This window comes from Sciurus carolinensis, chromosome 1 (genome assembly GCF_902686445.1).
Source record: "Sciurus carolinensis chromosome 1, mSciCar1.2, whole genome shotgun sequence".
Classification (NCBI taxonomy): Eukaryota; Metazoa; Chordata; class Mammalia; order Rodentia; family Sciuridae; genus Sciurus; species Sciurus carolinensis.
Window position 1 is genome coordinate 197,628,478 of NC_062213.1, and position 27,489 is coordinate 197,655,966.

The following is a 27,489-nucleotide window of genomic DNA, read 5'->3' on the forward strand; positions in this document are numbered from 1 at the left end:
CTCTAGACCTCAGTTTTCCCATCTGCTACATGGGTCCACTGGCTCTGTCTCCCTCTCCACCTACCTAGAACACCACGAAAGGGGGCCCCACAAATGGAAAGAATGTCAAAAATACAACCACTCCTGTTTGGGGTGCTTGTGCACATGTATGTCATTGGTGACTGAACCCACAGCTTCCCGCATGCTAAGTCTACACTCCTAGCCCTTTTCATTTTTATTTTGGGTCTCAATAAGTTGCCCAGGTTGCCCTTGAACTTGCTATCCTCCTGCCTCAGCCTCCCAAATTGCTGGGATTGCCAGGCGTGGCCACAGCACCTGGCTACACCACTCTTGTTATTGACTGAGTACGCCATGGTCAGGCACCTGGTAATATTCATAATTTCATCTCATCTTCATAATGTGCCTAGTGAGTTCATCCTCATCATCCTCATTTACAGCTAAGGACACAGATCAGCAATCTCCCGATGCTGTGCAGCTCCACATACAGCATCCCCTTTTCTGACTGGTGATGTGGACATTCTTAGTCAAGCGTCAACCGTGGGCACTCAGAGGACGATGTGCAAGCGCGCCCTACCATGGACCACCCAAACACCACCTCCCGGGGAACCCGCCAGCATTCCCCTTCCTGGCTGTCTGCTGCAGGTGAATGTGGACAGGAAAATCGAGTTCCACGACCCAGGTAAGTGCTGAGTCAATGTTCAGTGCGCGGGAAGAACCTGTGCACTAGAGACTGGAGGGGACACACAGGGAGGCGAGTGTCCTGGGAAAGGCAGCCGAGGGCTCTGCAGGACTCAGACCCCTTGCCGCCCTGCTGACGGCAAAGCCACAGCGGTTCCTGACTCAGGCCAGGTCAAGGCCTCCGCCCGTTCCTCTCACCGCAGCTGGCAAGGGCTTAGCAGGTGGTGCTCTCACGCTGATGCCAGCAGAGCAGGAATCTGGCCCAGAGGGAGGGGCTTGTTCTGGGGGAGCTTCAATCTCCTAGGTCAGTGCTCCCAGCCTGGGAGAGTCCAGACCTGGCGTCCCCATTCCCTGGCCCCTCGTACCAGTCAGGGTCTCCTTGGCCAGCAGCAGGGCTTGTCCATCGGCCTCTAGCTGCCCCCGGCGAGTCTCGAGCTGGGCCAGCTGCGTCTGCACCTCAAACAGGCTGCTCTCCAAGGCTGCCTTCTCCACGCTGCAGGACACAAGCCGAGGCCACGGGACTCAGCCTCGCCAGCCCAGGTAGCTGGCGCTCAGGGAGTAAGTAGTCAGCCCTGGGCCCAGTGCCAGCCTCCCTGCCTGGCTGGGCCACAGCAAGGACATGTTGGCAAGTCAGGCTCCTAAGTAACCGTCCCTGTGGGCCAACACCAGGGCATGGCTGGGCATGATGTGACCCCAGGCGGAGCCCTGGGGGTGCTGGGCAGAGCCCAAGGCCTTACCGCAGGCGAGTGGCCTCCTCCGACAGGGTCTGGCAATCGCGCTCTGCTGCCGCCAGCTGCACAGCCAGGCCAGCCCGCTCCTTGGCCAGCGCCTCCTTCTCCCGGGCCACTCGCTCCAGTGCCTCCACCTGCCGTTGTGACTCCCGGCGGGCCTGCTCCAGCTCCTGCTCCCGCCCGCTCAGCTGCCGGGAGATCTGCCCCCCAGGGACTCTCAGCACCACTTCCAGAATCCCCAGCCTGTTCAGCCCGCAGCACTCCAACTCGGGGTCTGACCCAGCTCTCGCCTGGCAGCAGGAGGCCCAGGCTGGGGCCCAGGCTTTGCCCTGCTGTGCTACATGCCCTGGGCCAATCACCCTTTCTACTGCAGTGCACACGGGTGTAGAAACATGGCCCCTCACTCAGCTCTGGGGCGACAACCCTTTCTCCACCTCAAAACTTGCAGAGAAACTGAATATATAAAACAGACCAAGGGGCTGCTCTGTTGGCCAGAGCCGAGAGCAGCAGCCGCTTCCGGCACCCCATGTGCCCTCCTCCAGCAACCCAAGCACTCACTCTAGGACATCAAATTCCTAGGTCCCTGAAGCCCCAGGGTCCCTTCCAGCTGTAACATCCCAAAACGTCTGATGCTAATTCTACGGGCCTCTCTGCACCACCGTGTGCTGCACCTGTGCCCAGGGCCGGCTCAGCCAGGTCCCTCTGCCAGGCGCTTATGAGGGTCTCCTCGCCTGTTGTTCATGACACTCTGCAACCGGATCTCCCAGTCCCAGTTACAGGCCGGGTGACTGAGGTGTGGGAAGGTCTGTGGCTAGCAGGTGGGCCACATCTAAGCCCAGAAGCGGGTTCCGAGGTCTGGGCCCCGCTCCACGTCTGCTCAGCCCACCTGGGCCAGCTGCTCCCGCAGCCCGCTGCGTTCACCGCGCAGTGTGGGCAGCTGCTGCTCCAGGGCCTCCCGGGCCTGCTCCGCCGCGTGCAGGGCGCCAGTCAGGCCCTGCCGCTCCACTTCCTGCTCCAGCCGCAGCTGCTCCAGCCGCTGCTGCTCCTCCAGCGCCAAGGTGGCCTCCTGTTCTGCCTGCCGCTGCCGGCCCAGCAGGGCCACCTTTTCCTCCTCCAGCTGCAGGGAAGGCGGGGCACGGGAGGTAAGCAAGGGTTCCCTCCCAGGACCAGGGATGCCCTCCACTCACCCACTGACCACAGCCAGCTGGGACAGGGTCTGGGGAAAGGGGCAGCGTCTCTGGGTGTGTGGACACTGCAGGGGGGAGAATGAAGGACTGTGGAGCTCCCCCTGACACCGTGAGAGGGAAGGGCTGGAGACAGACCATGACAGAGACAGGAGAGGCAGGGACCACCCAGCGTGTGGGGGCCTGGGATGCCTCACTGGGTCTCCCTGATGGGGAGGACAGGAGGACCAGGCAGCTGGGCCCAAAGACGGGACGCACCTGGGCGACGAGGCGGTTCAGCCCCAGCTTGTCCTGGGCGAGGCTCTCGTTGAGGGCACTTAGCTTGGACAAGGAGTCCCGCAGAGAAGCCTCCTCTGCCCTCAGCTTGGTCATGGAGAGCTCAAGCTCCACGCGGCCAGCCTCGGCCTGCAGGGTGAGGGACCATGTGTCAGAGCCAGTCGGGTGGAGAGAGATGGGTGAGTGGGAAGAGACAGGGACAGGCGCAGAGATGGACCTCGGGGATGCTGCAGGAGACACGTGGGAAAATCCTGCCCAGGGAGGAGGCCACTGCACTGCAGGGCTGGGCGGGAGAAAGGACCCAGCTGGTGCTGGAGCACGGGGCTGAGGACCAGGGTTCCCTAGGTAGGGCCTCAGGGCGGCACCTCTCAGGGCCCAGGGTGCAGGGAAAGGGGCAGGCATCCACTGAGGACTTTCTGGACCATGACCCCAGCTCCCCGAGACCCAGGACTTCTGTCCAGGTACAATCCCCTGGAGCATGTGAAAAAGCAGAAAAATGGCCACTAACAGAGGTCAGCCTGTGGGTCACAAGTCAGCCTGGCCCAGAGGGATAGGTCAGTCTGTGACCAGGCTCAGATGTCAGCCAGGGATCAGTCTGTGGCCAGACGCGGAAGACTTGGGACCCAGGGTCAGAGGTAGGTTTGTAGTCGTGTGGCAAATGGGCACTCACCTTGGTCAGTGCCTCTGCCACCTCTGCCTTCTCGGCCTGCAGCACGTCCCGCTGCAGCGTGGCACAGCTCAGCGCCTCCCTCACCTCCACCAGCTCCTTCGCCAGCCCTGAGCGCTTCACTTCCAGCTGCTCTAGCTGTCTGTGGCTGTGGGACAGAGGACAGGCAGGTGCCTCATGTCACCTCTCTGCCCTCAGCCATCTGCAACCAGCAGGATGCTGGGCCAAGAGCCAGGCCTCGGGGGCAAAAGCCTCACCTACAGGGACAACCAAGTCCACTGCCTGTTAGCTCTCTGACTCTGGGCATCAGTTTTCACATCTGTAAAATGGGGCGATATCTGCCTTATGAAATTGTTGTCAGAATACATGTGCTTACTATGTAGGAAATGCTTAAAATGGTGCTTGACACATCTTCCCAAGCAAGAACAGCACCCACTACCACCACGTACTAAACATCACCCTAACCTGTGTCTTAGAGACGAACAGGGCAGGCTCATATCCTGGCTCTTCTACTATGTGCCCTGGGACAAGTTTCATGACCTCTCTGCCTCAGTTTCACCAACCACAAAATGGAGATAATATCTTCTACATCACAGCATTATAATGAGAGAATCTTGGTGCTTAAAATGGTCTTTGGCACTTAGTATTAATATTATTACTGTAAAATAACTTTAAATTTTTTCAATATATTATTGTTACTTTAATTTTAATTGTTATTGTTCTTAACATCCAAATTCTACCTCCTACCTGTTCTCTGGTCCCAGATAAGTGACTCACCTCCCTGAGTCTCTATTTCCCAAAGCGGGGCTGGTTAGCAGGGCTCAATGGAACAGACCTACAGCCCCGGCTACTCGGGAGGCTGAGGCAGGAGGATGGCTTGAGCCCAGGAGTGCCGGGCAGGGCACCATGCTCATCAAGCATCCTCACGAAGTTTGGCATCGGTATGGTGGCCTCCCAGCAGAGCGAGGCCACGGCACTGCCTAAGGACAGGTCCACTGGCCCAGGCAGAGTGGGGCTGATTGGAAGGCTGGGCGCCGGGCGGTGCAGAGGCCTCCTGCGGACGGAGTAGCTCAGGACGCAGTGGGGGCCCAGAGGCGAGCTGTGAGCTCCGGAGGCTCCCTGGGAGGCCTCCGGAGAGGACAGAGGGGCGAGGAGCTGCCCACCTGCGCTCAAGCTCCCTCTGCGCCCGGGCGCCATCCTGGACCGCGTCCTCCTGCTCTTCCTCCAGCCGGTCCCGCTGGCGCCGCAGCTCCTCCTGGGCAGCCTGCATCTTCTCCAGCTCCTGCCGTAGGCCCTCAGCCTGCTGTTGGGCTGCCTGTAGGCTGTGGGCCAAGCTGCCCTTCTCCCTGCAGGACAGGGGCAGTGCAGCAGCGGGCGCCGTTAGGGCTGCTCTCCCCAGCAGAGCGGGCTGGGCTGCGCCATTGGCCACGAGCCCCGTCCTGTGCTCCCAGGCCTCTGCCTCCAGGAAGCCTGCTCTGCTGCTCCCACAGCTGACTCAGCTCACCGCACCACCCAGCAGAAGGGGCCTGGCTTGCTTTCCCCCAGCCTGCCCACTTGAAGGTCTAGTGGGATGGATGAAGGTGTGCATTACCTGTGAGCACCTCCCCTGGTGGAAAAGGCCAGGGGCAGGCTCCTGGGACACACAGACAAGTCTGCTGCCAGTTCTGGTAATCCATGTGGACAGAAAATGCCCCCATGGTACCCCCTCACCCTCAATCCTAGCAAGCCCAATAGAGCTGGATCTGTCCAGCTCACACACTTCGGGCTGACAGAACAATAGCACCTGGCAGCTACGGCAGGAGAGGGAGTGACAGCCACTGGGAATCCCGAAGGTTCGCAGAGAGCTGCCATCTTCCACGACTCTAGCAATCACCAGCAGGGGGAGGGGGCTGATCGTAACACCTCCTTCCAAGCCAGCTGGGGTTTCTGGCTCAAGCTTAGGGCTCCCCGCTTTTTCCTCGAAGTCCCAGCCCCTAAGTATGCTACATACTAATGCTGGCCGGGAGTGGGGAAAAACTCGTGACATGACATTAAGTAAAAATAGCAGAATGCAAAACGGGCTCTTGCTGAGCAGCACTACATAAAAGGCTGTCTCTCTCCCAGGCAGGGAAATCATGCACTTGCTACCTGACAGGCCTGAATTCCAATTCCACCCCGCCATCCTGTCACGCTTGCCGTGTGAGGTTGGGCAAGTCTCTTGGTCTCAGTACAATGAGTTTCAAATTGCAGGCACCAGACAGAACATGAAGCACTTGGCCAACAGCCTGGCACACAGTGGGTGTACAAGTGCCCCTCATATGTCACCCCACTGCCAGGAAACATAACGGAAGTAAAAGTAGGGGTTAAGGGCCAGGGGTATAGCTCAGTTGGTAGAGTGCTTGCCTCACAAGCACAAGGCCCTGGGTTCAAATCCCTGGCACTACAAAAAAAAAAAAAAAAAAAAAAAGTAGGGGTTAAGATGGGCAGGCGAGGCCGTGAGGGGGTCCCACCTTTTGATTACCCCTCCATCCTTCACGCTTTTTGTTAAACACTTCTAATCAGGAAGAAAAAAACAAATACAACCAGGTAGCTAAAAGGTGATTTCTTAAAAATCTCTAGGAAGCTAGGTGCAGTGGTGCATGCCTGTAATCTCAGCAGCTCGGGAGGTGGAAGCAAGAAGATTGTCAAGTTCAAAGCCAGTCTCAGCAACTTAGCAAGACCCTAAGCAACTTAGTGAGACACTGTCTCAAAATAAAATATAAAAAGGGCTGGGGATGTGGCTCAGTGGTTAAGCACCCCTGGGTTCAATCCCTAGTACCAAAAAAAAAATAATCTCCAGGAAGCCAGGTATAGTGGCACATGCCTATAATCCCAGTAATTGGGGAGGCTGAAGCAGGAGGACCACAAGTTCAAGGGCAACTTAGCAAGGCTCTAAGCAACTCAGTGAGATTCTGTCTCAAAATTAAAAAAAGAAAGGAGGGGGCTGGGGTTGTGACTCAGTGGTAGAGTGCTTGCCTAGCACGTGTGAGGTACTGGGTTCAATTCTCAGCACCACATAAAAATGAATAAATCAAATAAAAGTATTGTGTCCATCAACAACTAAAAAATCATTTAAAAATTTTTTGAATTAATTAATTAAATAAAGGGTGTCCCTGGAATAAATCCCCAGTACAAGGGAAAAAAAAAACCTCGAGGAAAGAGTCTCATAATAGCATTGTCAAAAGAATTCCCAGGGGCTGGGGAGATAGCTCAGTTGGAAGAGTGCTTGCCTTGTAAGCACAAGGCAGTGGGTTCAATCCCCAGCACCAAAAAAAGAATTCCCAGAGAAATCGGGTGCCCTGATGCACACCTGTAATCCCAAGTTTGTGGTCAGCCTCACCAACTTAGTGAGCTGTCTCAAAGCAGCTCAGAGGTAAAGTACCCTGAATTCCATCCCCAGTACCAAAAAAAAAAAAAAAAAAAAAAAAAAAAACCAACTTTTTTTCCTGAGAAGACGGAGATGTTCTACAGTCATGTATAGCTCTACAGCACTTGAAAGTTGGCTAATGGAACTGAGAAATGAAGTTTTTACCTGTGTGTGTGCCGCACTGGGGACTGAACCCAGATCCTGAAGCAGAAGCAGTAGGGGCAAACGCTTTACCACTGAGCTACACCCCCAGCCCAAGTATGAACTTTTGTAAAATTTTAATTAATCTAAAACTGAAGAGACACGCAGCCAGTGGTGACCTACTACTGCAGCACAACCCATTTAAAGATCGGGACTGGCCTGAAGCTCAGACACTGATTTATCCTCTGCCCCCTCCTCCACCTCTGACCTCCCAGGCACCTGCTCAGGAGTTCATTGGTGCTCCGCAGACGCTGGGCCTCACGCTGGGCATCCTCTTGGGCCTGAGCAGCCCCATCCATCTTATCCCGCAGGCGCTGCAACTGCTCCTCTAGGGCACGACGCTCACCCTCACTGTCACTAAGCTGCTTCCGCAGGGTGCACAGCAGGTCCTGGCTCGCCTCATAGCGACCACGCATGTCCTGGGGAATAAGAATCACTGAGTCTGGGGAGCCTGGTTCCGGGGAAGCAAACCAGCCTACACTGGGTCTGGGACTAGGCCTGGGCCTGGCCTGCGGCAGGAGAGGGGGCCTCAGCCCCCAGGACTAGGTCTGCACTGCCCACTCTGTGCCCTCACCACTCTGGTAAGCCCTCACCTCCCGGGGATCCCAAGCAACTCGGATCTAGGTCCCCAGGAAGTCTACGACCATCTTTCCTCCTCTGGTTTCAGACTCCACCCCCAAGGCTCCGCCCTCTCGCACTCCGGCTCCACCCGTGGAGCGCTCAACTGCCCCTGCTCCCAAGTTCCTCGGATCCCAGCGGACTCCTTCTCCAGGGTCCTTGCCCCACCAGGATTCCGGCTCTGCCCGGACCTCCTCCCTTCCCAGGCTCCACCCTGGCGGTCTAAGCACCTCTCACCGTGGGCTCGAATTCTGCCCCAGAGCTCTCAGACACCTCCTTGGGACCTGATCCCTCGGTGGACATCTTGCCGGCCCCGCCCCCAGGTGCGCGGCCCCGCCCCAGGTGCGCGGCCCCGCCCCCAAGGCATCCAAGCCCCTCCCCTGGGAGCCTGGGTGGGACCCTGGCTGTGGCTGGGGACGCTCAGGCCCCTTCCTACCTGGACCTGCAGCTGCCGCTTGTGCAGGGCTGAATGGATCAGGGCTAGCGTGGAGGAGTCGGAGCAGGCCGGGGACGGGCCTCGGCGCGGGGAACGGCCGCGGCCAGGCGAGGAGTGCCGTGGCGGGGAGGGGGTCCGCTGGCCCGAGAGACCCCGCAGGCTGCCGTCCGAGGTGTCTGCGGTGCGCTCCGAACCACTTAGCTGAACACCGCTCTCTGTGTCTGACAGGACAGCCTGGGGATGAGAGGAGGCGGGAGAGGGAGGCCAGGCCCTGGCCAGGCGGCTTCACACAGTCCTTACGGGAAGCCTCGGCCCCCTCTCCACCGGCGCTCAGCCCACAGCTCGCCAGCAAGGCTCTCATTTTATTGCAAAGACATCATCCGTCAGTTCACGCAGGTGGCTGGAAAGAGCCCAGCTTCTCTGAGACTGCGGGCTCAAAGCACGGAGCCAGGTGAGCTAGTGGGGTGCCAGGGCCCCCACTCACCTCAGCTCAGCCACAGGTCGCTCCAGGGAGTAGCCGAGGCCCAGGCCTGCGTGGCCAGACCTGCCCAGAGCTCCCTTCACGCACCTGTGCCAGGTCCCTCAGGGTCTGCTGTAGCCCTTCTGCGTCCTCCATCTCCAGGGTCGCCTGCTCCTGTAGCCGCAGAGACTCCTGGAGACAAAAAAAGGGCGGTCGGGGGCTCTGCCCTAGTGTGAAACTTCACTTTCCCCTCCCTCCCTCAGGTGGCCTCTATGGCCATCGATAGGCCGGGGAGCAGACGCCACTGCCCTCAGAGGCCCAGAGAGGCAATGTCCTGCCTGTCCCAGTCACTGGAGAAGAGACAGGCTCAGCCCCACATAGAAAGTGACCAATCCAGACAGTGCCCTGGGGAGGATCCCTCTGTGGGAGGCTCCCTGTGGGAATTCAGGCAGGAGTTGGAGCCCTGCTCCCTTGTTTACTGGATTGGAGACCCATCTGTGCAGTACGGTCATGAGGCAGGCTGCTGAGGGGGTGGAAAGGGACACAGGAGGGGACTGTTCTTACTCTGATCCTGGCCCATGATGTCGGGGTGAGCAGGATGTCTGAGAAGCCCAGTCCTAAGCTTGTGTCCATGGATCTGGTTGGTCCCTCGTCTACCCCGCCATAACTCACCAGGGCCTCTAGCTTCTCAGTGAGGGCCTTGTTGACCTGCTCCTTCTCCAGATTCTGGTTCTGAAGGCGCTCCATGGTCAGGGTCATCTCTGTCACTCTGGAGGCAGGGAAGCAACAGAGGTAAATGGGGGACCTGCCTCATTTCTCCTCAAACCCAATGCTTCCCCAAACCTGAGCAAGGCCACCAGGATCCACCTCCCTAGCTGTTGAACTTGGGCAAGTCATTCCTCCTCTCTGAGCCTCAGACTTTGGACCTGTAAAATGGGACTGAGATCCACACTGGCTGGGTCTCATGGGAAAGTAACCTGGGATTTGTCCAGGAGGCAGAAGTTAGGGACACGTGTCCTGTCCTCGTAGGTTGAACTGCTCGTGATATGCCCTGGGAAAGAGCCCTTTGAGCCCCAAACAGGGGCCTGGGAAGCCTGGCTGGGCACAAGCTCCCCATCCCGGGTCTCCAGTGCCTCTCTGTGAGGAAGCTGACCTTGAACAGCATCTGCCGCCACCCACCTAGCACTGAGTTCAGCCTTGTCCAGGTTGCTCTGCACCTGCAGCTGGGTCAGGTCCTTCTCTCGGAGCATCTTGGCCTGCAGCTGCTCCTCCAGCTGGGCCTGCAGCAGTGCCTGCTTCTCCAGGGCTGCCTGGGTCCGGCTCTCCGCCAGCTTCAGGCCTGCACTCAGCCCCAGGCCCACCTCTTGGACAGCCCGTGATGTCCGAGCCAGCTCCCCTCCCAGCTGCCGCAGGTCCCTGGGGGAGAGAGCACAGGATGGGACTGGAATGGAGGTGACCACCAAATGCAAATTAAAACCATACCGAGATGCCACTTGTCACCATCAGATTGACCCAAAAAAAAAAAAAAAAAAAAAAAGTTACATAATGCTCAGTATGGGTGAGGCTGTGGGGAAACAGGCCCTCCTCCAAATAGCTGGCAGGAAGGTAAGGGGGTACAACCACAAAGGAGACCAACCAGGAAGAGCTCAGAAAATTATGAATATATAGTGCTTTGGCCTCCTTGACTCCCCAACACATACAGACACCCCAACACAAGGGAGTCTGCTGTACTGCCCCTGTAAATATCCTGGTGATGCCAGGCTCAGTGATGTATGCCTGCAATCCCAGTGACTCGGCGGGCTAAGGGAAGAGGATCAAGTTCAAGGTCAGTCTCTGCAACTTAGCAAGACCCTATCTCAAAATAAAAAATAAAAAGGACTGGGGATGTAGTTCAGTAGTAAATTACCCCTGGGTTTAATCCCCAGTACCAAAACAAAAAAAAAAAAGTACTGGTGACAACCTGAGTATCCAACAAAAGAGGAGTGCTAGTAAATAAATGATAGTACATCCATTCAGTGGCCAACTCTGCAGCCGAGGAAAACCAAGGCGGAATCTCCTCCTAGACTGGTATGGAGCCACCTCCCAGGAGTAACTAGTAGGTGAAGAAATATCTTCAAGAACTGCAAAGATGAAATTCTATCCATTGTGTATGGTATATACCCAAAAGTGTGTGCCTGTGTGTGTGTGTGAAAGGGACAAAAAGAGAGAGAGACTTGCTTGTTTTGCTTGTATAGAATAATTCTGGAAGGTCACTTAGGAACTGTTTTTTTTAGACAGAATCTTGCTATGTTGCCCAGGCTGGTCTTAAACTCTTGGGCTCAAGAGATTCCCCCTATATCAGCCGCCTGAGTGCTGGTACTGCATACATATGTCACTGCACCTGGTTAAGAAAGGTCACTTAGGAAACTGGTGACATTGCTCAACTTGAGGAGGGGAGGGAAGTGTCTGGGGTCAGGTAGAGGGAGATTTCCCACTCTATACCCTTTTGCAATGGGATCCTTGAGAATCCTAATTAAAATTGAAGTCTATGTTAAACCCATAATGTAGGTTAAATCTGTTCCTTTTGTGAATGAACTGATGGCTTGGTATCAGCAGCAGAGAGGACGCGCCTCACTGGAGTGCATGAAGGAGAGAGAATGCTGCAGTTGTGCAGCCTCGGAGAGGGTCTGGAGCTCAAGAACTACCAGCTTCACCCAAAGGGGCTAAGGGGCCTCCTGATGGAAGAGCACTCCACTCACGGAGCCTTGCCAGAGAAACAAAAACGCCAACCTGCCTCTGATTGAGCCTCGGATCCAGCATCCAATTTACAGGAAATACAAGGGACAGAGGAACATGTTAAATGACACCTCAGGGATGCGACCAGCAAAATCCAGACTATGGGAATCTCTAAGGACAACTGACCCAGTTTCCCAAGCAAATAATTCATGGTTTTGGGGGCAGGGTTTGGGTACTGGGGATTGAACTCGGGGCACTCGACCACTAAGTCACATCCCCAGCCCTATTTTGTATTTTATGTAGAGACAGGGTCTCACTGAGTTGCTTAGCACCTCGCTTTTGCTGAGGCTGGCTTTGAAATCGCGATCCTCCTGCTTCAGCCTCCAGAGCCACTGGAATTACAGACGGGTGCCACAGAACCCAGCCCAAACAAATACTTTAAGAGACTTAAAAGACCAAAAACAACAGTGGATTTTCATAGTTCCTGATCCAAACCAACTATAAAGATGAAAAATGGAAACAAGCTGTGACATTTCTGAGTTAACTGGCAAGTAGAGACACTGACTACTTGATGATATTAAGAAAAGATATTTTAAAATTTTTATGTAAAATAGGAAACACCTCAGTCTCCTGCCTGGGGTGCAGCCCACAGCCTGACCAGTTGCGTCTGGTCAACCTCCACAATGACCATAGGCCAGGCAGGGCCAGGCTCCCCTGCTGAGTGGGGCTCTCCTCTCCTTCCCTGCAATTCCTCCCACCTGGTGGCCACCTTCAGCCCCCCGAGCCTTCGCTCATGCCATCCCCTCTGCCTGGAGCACCTGGCTCTGCTGGTTACAACCCTGCCCACTCCTAGGGCTCCCTGCAACTCCCACTTCCTTCTGACTTCACCCTCTCATCCTTCTGAGCTTCCAGGACATCCCTTAGTCCATGAGCACTCGCTTCTTTGATCTAGAATCTTTGCAGGAGTCCATCTTACACCATGAGATGTTGCAAGGTCTTTGGTAGCAGAACTGAGTATTCTAGTGGATTTAAAGCAGGAGCTTCAAATCTTAACTGATACACTGTGTGGCCTTGGGAAGGTCACGCAACCTCTCTTGAGCCTCAGTATCTTCATCTGTCAAATGGGAAATATTATAGTTTCTACTAACAAGGACACTGAATATCAGGTAAAATAACAAGTACAAACAGCCTAGCTCTGGGTAATCCCTAGTTAAGTGTTGACTGCCAGTTAACAGGCATTACGCCAGCTGCTCTGCATCTCCGCAGGGGCTGGCACACAGTAGATGTGCTAAGTTGAGTCGCCTTAACTGAGGGCCTTACCTCTCTGTGCACATCTTCACCTCGCTGACCAGCCGTCGGAGGCCCACGACTTGCCTCCAGAGGAGCAGCAGGCGGCTGTGCTCATTGCTGAAGTAGGCATTGAAGGACTGGAGGGAAGACACGCTGCGTGGGGGGCGGGGCGCTTGGCTCCTCCCCGCCGCCCCCCCCCCCATTGTGGGAGGAAGCTCAATTAACCCTTCTTTAAATAAGGACGACAGCAGCCCCCGCGCGGTGTTTTTATGAAGAATAAAAGAAAATGCACATAGCCTGTGTAATAAATGCCAGCTCCAGCCAGGCTGGGTGGCACACATCTGTAACCTCAGGAGGCCGAGGCAGGAGGATCGCAATTTTAAAGTCTGCCTCAGCAATTTTGCGAGGCCTTCCGCAACTTGGCAAGGCCCTGTCTCTAAAAATAAAAATGACTGGGGATGTGGCTAGTGGTTAAGCGCCCACAGTACCGAAACCAAACCGCAACCCCCTACTCCGAGCACCGTGACTTCTGCCCACCGGCGCCCAGCCGCGCTCCTGCTCCCATTTCTGCGCTCCTCCCGGGCCTTCACCCGTCGGGTGGCCCCCACGCACCTCCTCCTCACGCCTCCATGCAGCCTCCCGCTGCTCCAGCTCCTGACAGCTGCGTGTCCAGTCGCGGGTCACCTTGCGAATGTCCTCGCTCAGAGCCTGATTGGCTGAGCCTGCCTGGTCCAGCTGCTCTCGCAGCATAGCGTTCACCTGGGCCAGGCTGGCGCTCCTGGGCAGGGCGCAGGGGCCAGTGGGCGCTTGCTTACCCGTGGGGTGCACCACCAGCCCTGTGCCCTCCTTCCCACCTCACCTCTGCTGCTCCTCCTCCAGGCGGAGGAGTGCACTCTCCAGGTCTTGGCTGTGCTCTGCGTCCTGGATGGGAGGGGGCAGCATCAGACAGGACAGGCAGAGGGAAGGCCTGCCCTGCCCACCCTGACACCCACCCTCAGCCGCTGCTGCTCCAGCTCTGTAGACCTCTCCAGCAGCTGCTGCTCCAGCTCCGAGCACCTCTTCTTGAACTGGAGAATCTGGGAACAGATGGGAAGCAGTGGTTTTCCCAGGCGGGGGAGCAAGGCAAAGGAAAGTGAGGGCAGGAGCGGGAGAGGTGGCCCTGACCTTGGCCTGCAGCCGCTGCACTAGCTGGGCCTGCCGCTGCTGGCCCTCCTGGTAGGCCTGCAGCTTGCGCCGGTAGGAGGCCTGCTCCTCCTGCAGCTGCCTTCGCAGCTCCACGCTCTGCCGGACCAGCCCCGGGGGCTCCTGTGGCTCCAGCTCCCCAGACTCCAGCCGCATAGCCTGCTCCAGCTGCAGGGAAGGGCCTGGGTGAGAGGCCTGGGCCCCCAGGGAAGGCAGCGCAGGCCTCTGCAGGGGGCACCAGGCTGGGCCAGGACCCACAATGCCTTGCCAGTCCAGAGCCTTGCACCCCACGGAGCAGACACATGTGGGCAAGCCCAAGATGCAGTGCATGTTCGCACAGACTACTGCAGCCGTGCATGGACAGACGGGACACGCATGGACACACAGACAAGACATGCATGGGTACATGCAAGTGAGCCATCCACAACCATGTGCGTGCAACACAGGCATGCACCTGGGGTGACCAGCAGCCCTAGTGCACTTCACCCCTGCTATGCTCTAGGATTAGACTGTGCCCCACCCCCACCCAACCTCCTAAACTCAGGAAAACATGGATGTTTGTTCCTTGTTGTATCTTTTCTTCTTCTTTTTTTTAATTTTTATTTGTTCCCATGTGTTTTAGCAGCCATGGAGTGGCATGGCTCACACGCAGCTGCAGTAAATATTAAAGACCACCAACAAATGGCACGAGGACATGTGACTCCATCCGAGGCGCAGGGCTGGCTCACACTGCAGAGCCGAGCTTACAGACGTGCACACGTCCCCCCAGTGCACGTGGTGCTATGTGATGTCGCCCTATCCAGTGCCTTTCATGCCACCTTACGGGGGGGGCTCTGCTGCTGCGGCCCTGCACCCCCAGTGGCGTGCAGCCCCTTCATGCCCAGACCCCTATAGGCCGTGCACCATGCCTGCCCAGCTCAGGCCACCACACTGCGATAGGACCCCGTCAACGTCCTTAAGGCGCCTGCTGGTCACATTGGCCTCGGCCTCCTCTAGCCTTTAGGAGGAAGGAGGTGAGGGAGGAGAGGGCTGAGTTGCACGGACCCCGCAGGGCAGTGAGCACACACGGGGGCCTGAGGACAACAATGGGATGAGCTGGCACCACTGACTGACGCCACCCCACTCACCACCCACGTCCCCTGGCCCTGGGCTGCCACAGCTCAGCAGGGGAGATGCCATGCGTGTGGAGCCACACTGGTCACAGGAAGCTGGCAGCCACAAGGCCAAGCACAGCTGCTCTCCACCCAGTCCCTCCAAGGCAGCCAGGAGGCAGGTGAGGCCCACTGGAGAGACACCAATAGGGGAGGGCTGGCCTTAGCCGCCTGGAGGCTTCGCCGTGAGTGGGAGGAACGCAGCTAAGGGGCTGCAAGGGGGCAGCAGGGGGTTCTGCCTGGACAGGGGCTGCAGACCCGTGGCAAGTGTCTGTGGGGAGTCCACCCAAGTGGGCACTGAGCAGGGTCCACAGCGGTTCGTGACAGAGGTAGGCCTGAAAGGCGTGTGCGTCGTGCATGGGCAAGCTCACGGCTGGCTGGCTGCGTGGGGTGGGCCTACCACGCGTCTTCACGTGTGCTGGGTACATGCCGACACTGGAGTGTCCGGGCCTTCACGTGGACCTGGGTGAGGTGGCCTCTGGTCTGCTGTGCTGCAGGCCCGGTGTCTGTATCAGCACGAGCTCACACGTGACTCCGTGTGGGGCCTGGGAGAGACTGGGCCCTACGTGTCTGGTGACAAGGTGCTCTGGGCGTCTGCGTGCCTCTGCAGAGCTGGCTGACTGGGGGCTGTTTTGTGTTCCGTGCGTCGTCTGTCTTGTGCATCTGGGAGATGTGAGGCATGCGCTGTGTCCCTGCGCTATGGGTGTCTGGTGGTGGTGGGACGGTCTAGCGTATCGGCCTGGCTGGCTGTGCCTGTGGGCAGGCTTGGGGCCTGGCTGTGGCCGTGCTGCGGGTTATGCCACGCACGCCGTGAATCTGGGTGTGTCCGTGGGAGCGTTCTGCGCGTCCCGTCTCCGTGGGGTCTGACTGTGCTCTGCACCTGTGTGCCCCCAGCCTGTGCTTCTGTGATCTGGAGGGTTCGGTAGTCACCAGGGGCTCCCCGCTTCCCTGGTCACACCTCCACCCTCTCCACAAACTCTGCCTCCAACAAAGCCTTTCAATTTTACTTGCAATTCAAAAAGGAAGGTGGCTGCCACCAGGCCAGGGATCAAAGCAGTTTACTGTGTCCCCCTAGCAACTGGGGCACTGATGCCACCATTCAGTTCACTCTGTCCAGGTTGCCATGGACACTGGGAAAGACCAGGGGGTTATGTTCTGGAGCCAAGGGGCAAAGCCACTCCCTCCTTTCCCCTTAGCTGCTCCCTGGGGACTCTGAACGCTCTCTCCTCTCCCTCCCTCCCTCCCACACTCTCTCTCTCTCTCTCTCTCTCTCTCTCTCTCTCTCTCTCTCGCTGGGAAGCCCCCCTCAGCTTCCCTGCCTGACATGCAGTTAACAGGATATGGGCCCTGACCCTCCCAGGAGTGTCGTGGGTTTGAAGGATCAGAACCACCTTGCTGATGGCCCCAAACCCAGTTAAGGCCCTGCCACCCACAGGCATAAGGACAGATGAGTTGCAGGGGGAGGGTACCCAGGACCCCAGAACCCAGGACCGAGGGATCCTCCCTGCCGTACCACCAACCTTGGGGCTATTGTGCCCCCTCCAGGCCTCAGCTCCCCCCCTGTAGCAAGGTGACTGCCAGGCTCTGATGTCCTCTGAGGATCCCCTTTAGGAAAGGCCTTGAAAATCCTTCCAGTCCAATCCCCGCCTCCAGACGGGCCCTCACTCAAACTGTGTGGTACACAGGAGAGTTACAATACCAGGCTCTCTCTGCATGCTATTCAGTCACACCACCCCAGGCCACATGAGGGAACTTTCTAGACTAACTCAGACCCCCACCTGGTGTTGCAGCCCCAGTCCCAGCCGCTGTGTCCCAGCAGGGAAGGGACCCACCATCTCCCACCTCTACATCCTTCTGCCAACCAGAGGCGGGGCTGACTTCGCTGTCATTTGGAAGTTGGCATTTAAAAGGCAGCCCCTGGGGGCCTGGCCCTGTGCCCGGGGCTGTCACCACAGACAATGTGGTACCCAGGCAGCCTACCCTCCACACACTACCCTGCAGACACTAGGAAAATGTGTTCCGTACTGTCCCAAAAGCTAGGGGCCACCAGGCCCCCCACCCTGCACCTCAGCAAGTCCCAACACATTGGGGGCTTGTCTAGGCGGCAGCTACCAGGACACGGGATCGCCCGTGACTACACCAGAAATGCACAGCCCCTCTCCACCACGGCACAGACCTCTGCACAGACAGGCCCAGCTCAGGGGCCCCGGGCCAACCTGGCCCTTCTACTAACACACAGGGAATCCGGCCCTCTGGGTCCCTTCCAGCTTCCAGGGACCAGTCAGCTCTTTTCACAGTCAGGACTTCTGGGCTGGGAGCCAGGAGACCCCTTCTTGTCTAAACTGGCTGTGTGACCCTAAGTATGGTGCTTTCCCTCTCAGCCTCCACTTTCTCTTCTGTTAAATGGCACAATGGTCCTGACAGCAGTGCAGTGAATGTAAAGTACTTGTTACTGGCACATAGTAGGTACTCAATAAACGGCAGCTACTATTAACTACAGCTGTCCTGCTGCCCACAACCCCCCACTGCACATGTCCACTCCAGCCCTCATGCAACTCCCACCAGCCTTCAGTCACCACCGACTCCCAGGGTCACCTGCCACGCGCCTGGAGGTCCAGCACAGACAGTGCACCGGGAACGTCCTGCCCCTGCCCTCACCTACCACCCCCAGGCCCCCGTGAGCCAGAGCGCAGTGCCTGGTGATGGATGTGCAGACAGGCCTCGCTTCCTCCTTCCCTGCCCAGGCCTCAACCCCAGGGAGCAGTGGTAGGTCTGTCGCTGTCCCCAACCAGCTCACAGAATTCTGTGGGTGCCTGTGCCACCCCTCCCAGCATCCAGCCACGGCCTCAACCCCAACGCCATGGAAACAGGAGCCTGGGGAGATGTTCAGAGCCTTAGGGGCTGAAGGGTCCCTAGGGGTCTTGTTCTCTGTGCCCAACACTCGGCAGGCCTAGGACAGGTGGGAACAGAACACCCCTTGTTCCATTTCCTCAACGGTCCTACGCAGCGGCTGTCACACTGCCCCCCGCACCAGAAAACAGGCTGGAGACTGCAGCGCTCGCTCAGGATCCTGCAAGCTGGCAGGGCCACAATGTGGTCCCAGGCCGGCTTGACCCAGGGCCCTCCTTCTCCCAGGGGTGCCCGGCCTGGACGCCTCCCTGCTCTGGCCCAGCCCTGGGCAGCACCCACCCTCTCGCTGGCCGCGCTGTACTTGATGGCAAGCTCATCGCGCTCAGCGCGGCTCTGGGACAGCAGGTCCTCCACGCGGGACAGCTCCTGCCGCAGCAGCTGGTTCTCCTCCTGCAGCGACAGCAGCGATGCCATCTCTGGGGCCGGCAGCGGGGCTGGAAGGGGCCACAGGCACGTGGTTGGCTCTGCCTGGTCTGGTGGGACATCCTCCCCTGACAGATGCCCACGTATCCCGGAGGCAGGAGTATCAACTAGGCCCCAGGGGAGCCGGGTAGGAGTGGCGGCAACGCCAGGCCCGAGGACCAGGCAGCAGAGGAACAGCACGGGGCTGGCCAGACCTCAGACGCGCCTACAGCTAAGTGTGGTCCTGAACACCCAGGAAGGGCAGGAGCGGGCTCAGTCTAGGTGTCAGGGGAGTCTCTACCTGTCCCATCTGGGGGCTCAGAGCCTGGAGTGAAGCCCTGGGGAGTCTTTCTGTTTGTTTTGCAGGACAGGGGCACTTTACCAGAGTTATGTCCCCAACCCTCTCAATAGGGGTCTCAAAAAGTTAATAAGTTGCTGAGGCTGGCCTTGAACTTGTGATCCTCCTGCCTCAACCTCCCCAGTGCTGGGACTACAGGCAGGCACCACAGTGCCCAGCAAAGCCCTGAGTCCTTTTTTTTTTGACTACTGGGACTGAACCCAAAGCACTTTACCACTGAGTTACAACCCCAGCCCTTTTGATTTTTTATTTTGAGACAGGAGCTTCCTAAGTTGCTCAGGTCTGTGCTAAATAGCCAAAGTTGGCCTCAAACTTGTGATCCTCTCGCCTCAGCCTCCTGAGTCACTGGGATTACAGGTGCAGGCCACCATGCCCAGCTTCTGAGGTCTCAATTCCTTCTCCAATTACTATCCTGCTCAGGGTGTCACTTGCTCATCCATAAAGTGGGTGGAACAGTACCAGACCATTCCAGGAAAGCAGAAAGCCTCACTCAAGGGCAGCGCTCCTCAGTCCTAAGGCCAGGGCTTCAGCTAGTGTAGGTCAGGCTGGGAGGAGGAAGAGGAAGAGGAGGAGGAAGAGAGTGGAGGAAAGAAAGGTGGGGGGGGGGGGGCTGGGGAGATAGCTCAGTCGGTAGAGTGCTTGCCTTGTAAGCACAAGGCCCTGGGTTCGATCCCCAGCACCCAAAAAAAAAAAGAAGAAAGGCGGGGGGAGAAGAGAACTGTCTTCCTCCTGTGGGTTCCCCTTTGAGCCTGGGCCTCAGGCAGCTGTTCCTCTGGGGTGAGGGCGATGAAAGTCTCCCCTCATCGGGGTTCCAGGGTCCCCACATCCCTGGTCCTCCCAAGGAGAGGGCCCATCCCCAGCCTGGCAGCCAAATGGGAACTGTGGCAAGGGTCCCAAAACAGCCACAGCACAGCTGTTGGCTCACAGCTGCCCCACGTGCCATTCCCAGACCCCCAGGCCAGATACAAGGGTTGTGCCTGCTGCCCACCAGGAAGAGCAGGCGCCGGCGGCGTTCCCACCAGGCAAGACCCTGGTCTGAGCCACACTGCCTGCCCTGGGAGGGAAGGCGCTGTGCTTCTGCAGGCCGGCAGGGAAGGGAGCTCGGCATCAAACAGGGGTAAGTAACTCTGGGCAGATTCCACCTCCCAGCCTCCATTTCTTCCTCTGCAAAATGGCCCTTCCCTCCCAGGCGTGCGCCTGCCTCAACTCGAGCACTGGGGAAATGGGCGCTCGACCCTGACTGCAGAGGGGATGTGAGAACGACCCGTGGCAGGGTCTGCGCGTGCAGGGTCCCTGGCAGGCCGCAGTACCTGGGCTCTCAGGCTGGGAAAGGTTGCGGGTGACAATTTCCCTGATGCAGGCAGGCAAGCTGGTGTGCTGAGAGTCCAGGGCAGGGTCCTGCACGCTCAGGCCCTTCTCCTGCCTCCGTCCCAGGACACTTCTCTCCAGTGTCTGTGGGAAAAGAGAGAGGGTCTTCAGGACCCGGGACCCTGCGCTTCCTGGCCTGAGGGGAGAGGGTAACAAAGTCCTGTGATCCAAGAGCAGAGCGAAGCCCAGGGTTCAGAACCGGGAGGCTCTTGTGTGTGCCCTGGCCCCGGGGGAGGCCCTGCCCAAAGTGGGAGAAGAGACCAAATCCCACAGTGAAGTCACAAGCCCCAGTGGCGCAGGCTTTAGGGGCTCCAATCCAGTTGACCCTAGAGGGGTGAGGATCTTGCGTGCCAGCCCCTTCCTCCACGCAGGGCACTGGGAGGAAGCAACCACAGCAGTTGCAACCTGGGTGCCTTTAAATCCTCAGTCCCGCCAGGAGCTGCGAGCTGGGGCCTGTGCGCCCCGCCCCCACTACGCCTCTTCCTCCCTTTGACCCTCAAGATGCACCCACCTCTCACCACTGGACAGGGTGGGCGCAGCCCCCAGCACCCACCTGAATAACCGTCTCCAGTGCCAGCTGGGCTTCCAGCGACCCCGCCAGCCCCAAGTTCATGGGGGAAGAGGCTCTGGGCACTTCCCCCGTCCCCCTCTCCGGGGCCCCGAGGCTAGCTCCGCAGCCCACCCCTAGGCCAGGCCGCTGAGCTGAGCACCAGGCAGATTAAGCTTAAATCCGGCGGTGCCCCCACGTGACCAGGGCAGTGGGCGGAGCAGGGCGGAGCCAGTGGGTTGGAGACGATGGGCAAGGAGCGGAGGGAGCGCAGAGCGGCCAAGGAGAGCCCGGGAAGGGGAGAAGCGGGAGGCAGAGCCAGAGGGGGTAGAGGGGAGAAGGAAAGAAGGGAGAACAGAAAGGACGCAGCTGAGGGAAGGACCCCCCCACGAACACTCCCCAGCTTCCCCAGGCCGCCGGGTCCTAGAGCCCTTCAAGCCCAGGAGGTGGGGACAGCAGCCTGCAGGCGGGAAAGGCCAGAGTCCCGATCATCGTTGCTGATCCAGAACAGAGCTCGCAAGGCTGGCTGAAAATGTATCCGCAGGGTTCTGGGGTGATGTTTCTTCAAAGCAGGGCAGGGCAAAGGGTAGTGGCTGCGCACGGCTCAGACCAGGCAGGGACTGAGTCCTCCTTCACCCACCCTGCCCTGGCTGTGTGCCCAGAGTAAACTTCTTTGCCTCTCTGAGCCTCAGTGTCCTCACGTGTAAAATGCAGAGAATTCTGGTACTTGCCTCATGGAGTCATCTGGGATTAAACAAATGCTGCCTGTGCGTCACCAGCACACCACACCGGGCTCACATGGCGACCATTGGATGAACGAAAATCCTAAATGTACCGTCCTTGGAGGGTGGGGGGGCTGAGCCCAGAGGTCCACCCATAGCCTCCACTGCACTCTCTCTGCAGCAAGGAGGCCATTCGGCACAGCAGTTAGGCCCGCGGAGTCAGTCTCTGACCAGGGGATGCACCTGAGACCTGGCTCACTGGTGCTGGTGCTGATGGTATGCCCTTGGACAAATGACCTCTCTGAGCCTCAGTCTTCTCATCTCTAAAATGGGAACAACAGTGCCTACCACATACTAAGAACCACACCTGGCAGGTAGCAAACGGTTATCCATGGCAGCCGCAGTTTCTGTCTTCATTAGCGTCCTGCGTCTGGGCTCCTGCTGCCTCCTGCTGCCCTTTGCTTAAGGAGATATATCTACCCATTTCCATATGAGGAAACTGGCACTCAGGGAGGTGGGGTTCTCACCTGTTCAAGGTGACATAGTACAGGGCAGCAAGAAGCACAAAGCTCACCCGGGCCAGGCAGCTCCCAATGGGTGTCTGGAGGGCAAGGTCAGTCAAGGCTCTACCACCGTCAACGGCAGACCCAGGAATGCAGCAAGTGCTATATAAATGCACATCCATCCAGACTGGGTCCCTCATGCCCCACTGTGGAACATGTCCTGCAAGTGGACAACGAGGAACCAGGCCCACCAGGCCAAGGTAAGTGCCACATGGTATGCCAAGCAAGTCAGATGTCGGGGGAGGGGAGCAAGATGCTAGGCACTGGGCGCTGGGTGACCTCAACCCTGGGCTCTGCTTGCAAAGTTCTCCCCCCAGAGCCCTTCTGGGTTCTGTGGGTCCCAAGAAATCATAGCTAAACCCCGTGTGGCTGTGCACTGCTGTGACCTCCCCAGATCCCATCTGATTCTCCAGTAAATGACTGCACTCCTCAGAGAAATCTGAATGCTACAGCCTCAGTGTCTGCTCTGCTCCAATGTGGTTCCTCCTCCTTCCAAAACTCACCCTGAACTCTGGACCCCAGTTCAAGTGTTGAGAGGTGGGGGTCCTTTAAGAGGGGATTAGGTCAAGAGGGATTACTGCCTTTCTCTGGGTAGTGGGCTGTTACACCGCCAGCCCAGCCCTTCCCCCTCTCTTCTGCACCTGCCTGCTTGCCCTCTGCCTTTCCTCCATGTCATGACACAGAACAAGGTCCTTGCCAGATGTGGCTGCCCAATGCTGGACTTCCAGCCTCCAGAACGTAAGCTAAATAAACTTCTTTTCTTTATAAAATTTTCAGGTTCAGATATTCTGTTATAGCAACAGAAATGGACTAAGACAGCATTTGACCACCTTAACTACCATCTTGGCTTTGTCTCCTCATCAGCTGCATGACCCTGCACCACTTTATTCCTCTGAACCTTAGTTTCCTCATCTGTAAAATGGGATATTAATGCCTGATAAAAATAGTATAAGAATTAAATAAGATGTCCTAGGCTTAGTTGTATGCTTGGATATGCTTTGGCAGAAACTGCTGTGGGCTAGCGAAAATTCATTTCCCACTCTCTTGAAATATGGCTAGCAGATGTTTCTCGGACTCCCTTACAGTCAGATCTGGCCATGGGGTCAGGTTCTGGCCAATAAAGACAGAAAGAATGTGTGCCATTGTAGACTCAGCCCATAAGAGCTTCCCCAGAGGAATCGTTTCTCTCCTTCCTTGTCCACCAACTGGAAGGAAATGACTCCAAGGTCATAGGGCATGCTGGACCCACAAGATAGACAGGATCTGGTCCCTAGCTCACCCCATAGAAAGGCACCTGCCAAATACCCAACAGGATTTTTCACAAGTGAGAAATAAGTTTCTATCATGTTAAACCTCCGATCTCAGGGTCACACCATCTTATCACCTGGTGTCGCCTTAAAACAAGAGTTAGCGTTGGCTAGTGTTGCTATTATCGTTACTGTTCATTAGAATTACTAGTTGTACTGCTGGTGCCCAGTTAAGGCCTTTGTGCCTGTCTGGTGAGTGACTACAAAGGAGAGGTGCTTTGTGTCATTCCTGGTGTGGCTTGCCCACCCTCCCAGTGGCCCAGCAGGCCTCACTGCAGAAGCTGGCCAAAAAGTCCTTTGCTGTCACTCCTGAGCTGCAAACAGACTAGCTGCTCTTACCACTCACCCCTTCTCTGTTTTCCAATTGCTAACTAGAAATCATAACAAAAATACTGAACGACTATGAGCCAGGCCCTAGGATGCTTTAGTCTCCCTTCCTTGGCAGTGACATACGATGGTAGCTCTACCCACTTAAGAGATGACAACACTAAGGCTCAGTGAAATCATTTGCTCAGACTTCACTAGCCATGAAGAGTTGAAGCCACAGCAGAGACCCAGTTCTGCCTAGTTCCAAAGTTTTAAACAATAACTGCAATGACTACTATTACACAACGCTCACTGCATGCCGTAAGTGAATTTTGTGTTTAGACTTAGGTCTGATCCCAAAGATATCTTATTATGTATTTGCAAATATTCCAAAATCTGAAAAAAGTCCAAAATCATAAATATTTTTTTTTCTCCCAAGCATTTCAGATAAAGGATACTCAACCAGAAGAGGAAATTAAATGGAAAAAAAAAGAAATAGAAAAGGAAGCAATCTCCCTTGGCTTTGGCTGGGGTCAATGCGACAACATTCCATCAGGCATGGTGACCACCGCCTGGGGTCACGGAAAGACACCAATGAACACATATCCAGCACCTGTGCCATTCCAGGAGTTAGGTTAAAAACCAGGCAATGACCTGGTGCGGTGGCTGGAGCTAGCCTCAGCAATTTGACGAGGCCCTATCTCCAAATAAGACATAAAAGGGCTGGGGAATGTGGCTCCGTGGGTAAGCACCTCTGGGTTCAATCCCTGGTAAACACCCCCCTGCAAAAAAACCACCCAGGCAGTGACCTACACACAAGACTCTTGGGGACAGGGTGCCTACCTTCCAAAGGCTTTCTAGGAAGCCTGGAGAGGCGGGCGGAAAGGAATGTGTGGGGTTGGCTGCTGGGGTCTTCCCCAACCTTCCTGACGGGGGTCCCCACCCTTTGCCTCTGCTCTGCTGCTCGCATGGGGCTATTTATCGGGCACCTGCTCGAGATCGGTCAAGAAAAACAGGAAATCTCAGCTGTAAACAGATGGTCTCCTCCTGCCGCTCCCCCCTGCCCCGCCGCACTCCTGACAAGTCCGGTTCCCAGGGGCTGGGCAGCTGTGGTCACCAGGAGGAAGGCATCCGCTCAGACTGGCAGGCTTGGGTTTGCAAACAAAAAAAAAAAAAAAAAGGAAAAGCAGAAAACCGCGGGAGCCACTTCAAAATACCAGCTTCAAAGACACGGACGGGTGCAGGGGCCTCAGAAGCCCCCAGGGTGGAAGCACAGGCTCCTGCGGCCCTGCCACCGAGCGCAGCCCAGTGACCGCGCTGGGCCTCAACTGCTGGTCCGCACAGGGAGGCACTTTCGACTCTGCAGGCCGCAACGACGAGCAGGAGCCCGCGCGGGGCGGGCAGGGCCGGGGCCTGGCTCCCGAGGCCGCGGTGCGCAGCTCGCGGGGACGGCGGAACCGGCCCGGAGGCGGCCCGCAGGGGGCGCAGGTGGGGCCTGCAGGCCGCGGCGCCCGGGCAGGCCGGACCCCGCTGCCCGGCCGGCGCGCGGGAACCCGGCCCGGGAGCGCGGAGCCCGGGGCGCGCCCTTCTGGCCGGGCGGCGCAGAGCGAGCCTACGGCGCCCACAGGTCCCGGGGGTGCGGACCGCGGCTCCAGCCCGCCCCCTGGCGCCACCCCGGCCCCGCGCGCGCCCGCCCCCTCCTCGCGCACGCGCACGCGCTCGCGCTCACCGTCGGCCCCTACCTGCGCGCGCCGCCGCTGCCGAGGCCGCCAGGGCCGGTGGGCGGGGCGTAGGGTGGGGCGGGGCGTGGTCGTGGGCGGGGCTTGGCTCCGTAGCGAGCGCCCGTGCGGCCCGCGCTGAGTTGGTGGCTTTTCGTAGCGAATGCAGGTACTGCCCTTCGCCACCAGCACACGCATCACCGCCGCCTTCCGCTCAACGGAAAAGCTGGGGGGAAGCGCGTCTCCAAGGCTTCGCCGTCCAGATCCAGCTGAAGAGTCCCGCTGCGGTCTGGCTCGGTCTTAAAGGCGTCAGACCCCAAGGCTCTGGCCAAGAAAAGCGACCCCGTCGCCCAACGAGACAGAGGGGGCACCCCCTGCCGGTCCCTCAGGGCCCGGGAGCAACACCTAGGCTTCAGTGATCTGACCCCCTGGGGCAGAACCTTCTTTTCCCGATTGCCGTGCACTCCCAATAGGGTCCTGGCCACAGGTTGTTCACCTGTAAAATAGTGATATCCCATCTGCTGCTCTCCCCTCCTGCGTCCCGTCCCTGTGCTTCCCCAAATGGGATGGGGCAACATCACAGAAGAAACAATGTGTGCCCATCTCACGTTCATCTGTACAGTGTCAGCCCCTTCCTTCCATCCCCTCCCCAGGCCTCATCTCCCTGTGTTGTCCAAGAACTGCATCAGTCATTCATTTCCAATGGCGAGGCACTAAGCAACTCAGTGAGACCCTGTCTCTAAATAAAATACAAAATAGGGCTGGGGATGTGGCCCAGTGGTCCAGTACCCCTAAGTTCATTCCCCATACCAAAAAAAAAAAAAAAAAAATTCATTTCCAAAAGGGGGAGGCAGGTCTGACTCCGTGGGACTGAGCGGGGACGCGCTTGGCTTAAGAAAGCACATTTAATTTTGATTTTGTATTTGGAAAACAGTAAGGACCCCGAAAGAAAAGCCAGCAGGCCCATGAGGAGGGGTCTGCATTTCAGGGCTGGCAGCGGGGAGGAGTGGGAGTTTAATCTTTATCAAAAAGAAACCTGCTTTTAACGTCTGAGAATCTGCACTAGAGGCTGCCACTGTGCAGCCTGGTGCCGGCAAAGCTGTGACCTGGGTCAAGGCAAGAGCAACTGGTCAGGGGAGATTTGGGTCCACCCCTAAGGTTTCGGCTACAGGTTGGAGGGGAAGGTCACAGTTCAGGTGTCCCTGGCCCAGCTAGGAGAAGACTGACCGAACTCTGCCAGTAAGCACAGTTGGCCACCAGGTACCCCAGGTCTGTCATCCTGTCTGGGCACCCAGTCCTGCTGAGTCCTGATCCAGGCCCTGGCAGTCTCATGAGTCCAGTTCTGGTCCTGCCTGCCCCTGTGTAGTCCACTCCAGAGTGTTCCTCAGCACTGGGGGCTTGCTCCTTGCTCCTTCCTCCAGATGACCTGCCTGTTGCTGCCACTAGGCCTCCCTTGGTTACCAGTACCTGTACCTCCCAGGCAGCCTACATTAGCTGCAAACCACACTGTGGCTGCTTCTGCCTATATTTTCTCATTCTGTCCTCAGTCCCCTCTGAAAACTTCTGTGAAAGAGGTCTAGGAAATCTTCATTTTACAGAAGGGGAGACTAAAGTCCAGAGAGGTGCAGCATCTTGCCCAAGGCACACAGCAGAAGGGAGGTTCTGTGGCTTCCGGTCCCATGCTCTCTCCCGTACACAATGCTGCCTCACTTAAGATTTTGAAAGGGACAGCAAACACACCTCCTCTCTCCTTGACCTTCTCCATCTTGTAACCCTGGGAGCCTACAACAGGGAGGCACATACCTACACCAGGGAAGCCTCTAGCTCCCCTATCTGTGAAGACTGTCCCCTGCTGATTCGGTGGCTTGGCTCAGCTCAGCCTGGACTGCAGTCACTTGAATCCCCAATGCTGTTGCCCACCAGTCACCTTGCCCCATAACCAGGTGGCACCTACCCTGATGCCCCGGGGACCAGTCATCTGAAGGGAGTTGGGCCAGGTGCTCACCTGCTCCCTGGGAAGGGTTCCAAAACTGCTGCTTAAGTAACAGGTAAACAAATGACTGGAGTCACAACTGCAGGTTCCCAAAGCCAAGTGCCTGCCAAACCTGGCTGCTGGCTAGGTGGACTCTGCCCACCACCAGCAAAACCACATTAACTAGGAGGCTTAGAGGATGGGCATCCTGGTTAAATGGATATGCTGGGCATATGATGATTAACTTGCCAAATCTTTCTACAATGCCTGATTTTTTTTTCCTATTTGCTTAATTTTGTTTTTTTCTTTTGTTCTAATTGGTTGTACATGACAGTAGAATGT

General features: G+C 57.3%; 1 protein-coding gene across 6 annotated transcripts in view; it reads right to left on the reverse strand.

The window, feature by feature from the left end:
- The window catches only part of Crocc (ciliary rootlet coiled-coil, rootletin), a 42,188-nt gene extending 16,974 nt beyond the window's left edge, over positions 1 to 25,214 (reverse strand). For 3 of the 6 annotated variants that reach the window (XR_007109126.1, XM_047555836.1, XM_047555826.1), the window contains exons 1-19: positions 20,566 to 20,691; positions 19,955 to 20,096; positions 18,164 to 18,318; positions 13,806 to 13,991; positions 13,634 to 13,717; positions 13,501 to 13,562; positions 13,254 to 13,419; positions 12,672 to 12,778; positions 9,816 to 10,052; positions 9,309 to 9,405; positions 8,745 to 8,828; positions 8,177 to 8,410; positions 7,342 to 7,541; positions 4,700 to 4,882; positions 3,540 to 3,684; positions 2,852 to 2,998; positions 2,296 to 2,526; positions 1,416 to 1,609; positions 1,044 to 1,171 (exon numbers count right to left, since the gene is read on the reverse strand). Coding sequence is in view for 5 of the 6 variants with exons in the window: in XM_047555836.1 (XP_047411792.1) it covers positions 1,044 to 1,171; positions 1,416 to 1,609; positions 2,296 to 2,526; positions 2,852 to 2,998; positions 3,540 to 3,684; positions 4,700 to 4,882; positions 7,342 to 7,541; positions 8,177 to 8,410; positions 8,745 to 8,828; positions 9,309 to 9,405; positions 9,816 to 10,052; positions 12,672 to 12,778; positions 13,254 to 13,419; positions 13,501 to 13,562; positions 13,634 to 13,717; positions 13,806 to 13,991; positions 18,164 to 18,318; positions 19,955 to 20,096; positions 20,566 to 20,625 (2,842 nt within the window). In the remaining variant the exon portion in view is untranslated. Of the gene's footprint in view, positions 1 to 1,043; positions 1,172 to 1,415; positions 1,610 to 2,295; positions 2,527 to 2,851; positions 2,999 to 3,539; positions 3,685 to 4,699; positions 4,883 to 7,341; positions 7,542 to 8,176; positions 8,411 to 8,744; positions 8,829 to 9,308; positions 9,406 to 9,815; positions 10,053 to 12,671; positions 12,779 to 13,253; positions 13,420 to 13,500; positions 13,563 to 13,633; positions 13,718 to 13,805; positions 13,992 to 15,374; positions 15,392 to 18,163; positions 18,319 to 19,954; positions 20,097 to 20,565; positions 20,692 to 24,446; positions 24,573 to 25,199 lie in introns of those variants that run through there. The other 3 variants (XM_047555862.1, XM_047555845.1, XM_047555851.1) reach the window with 3 other exon arrangements.
- Positions 25,215 to 27,489: the final 2,275 nt, after the last annotated feature.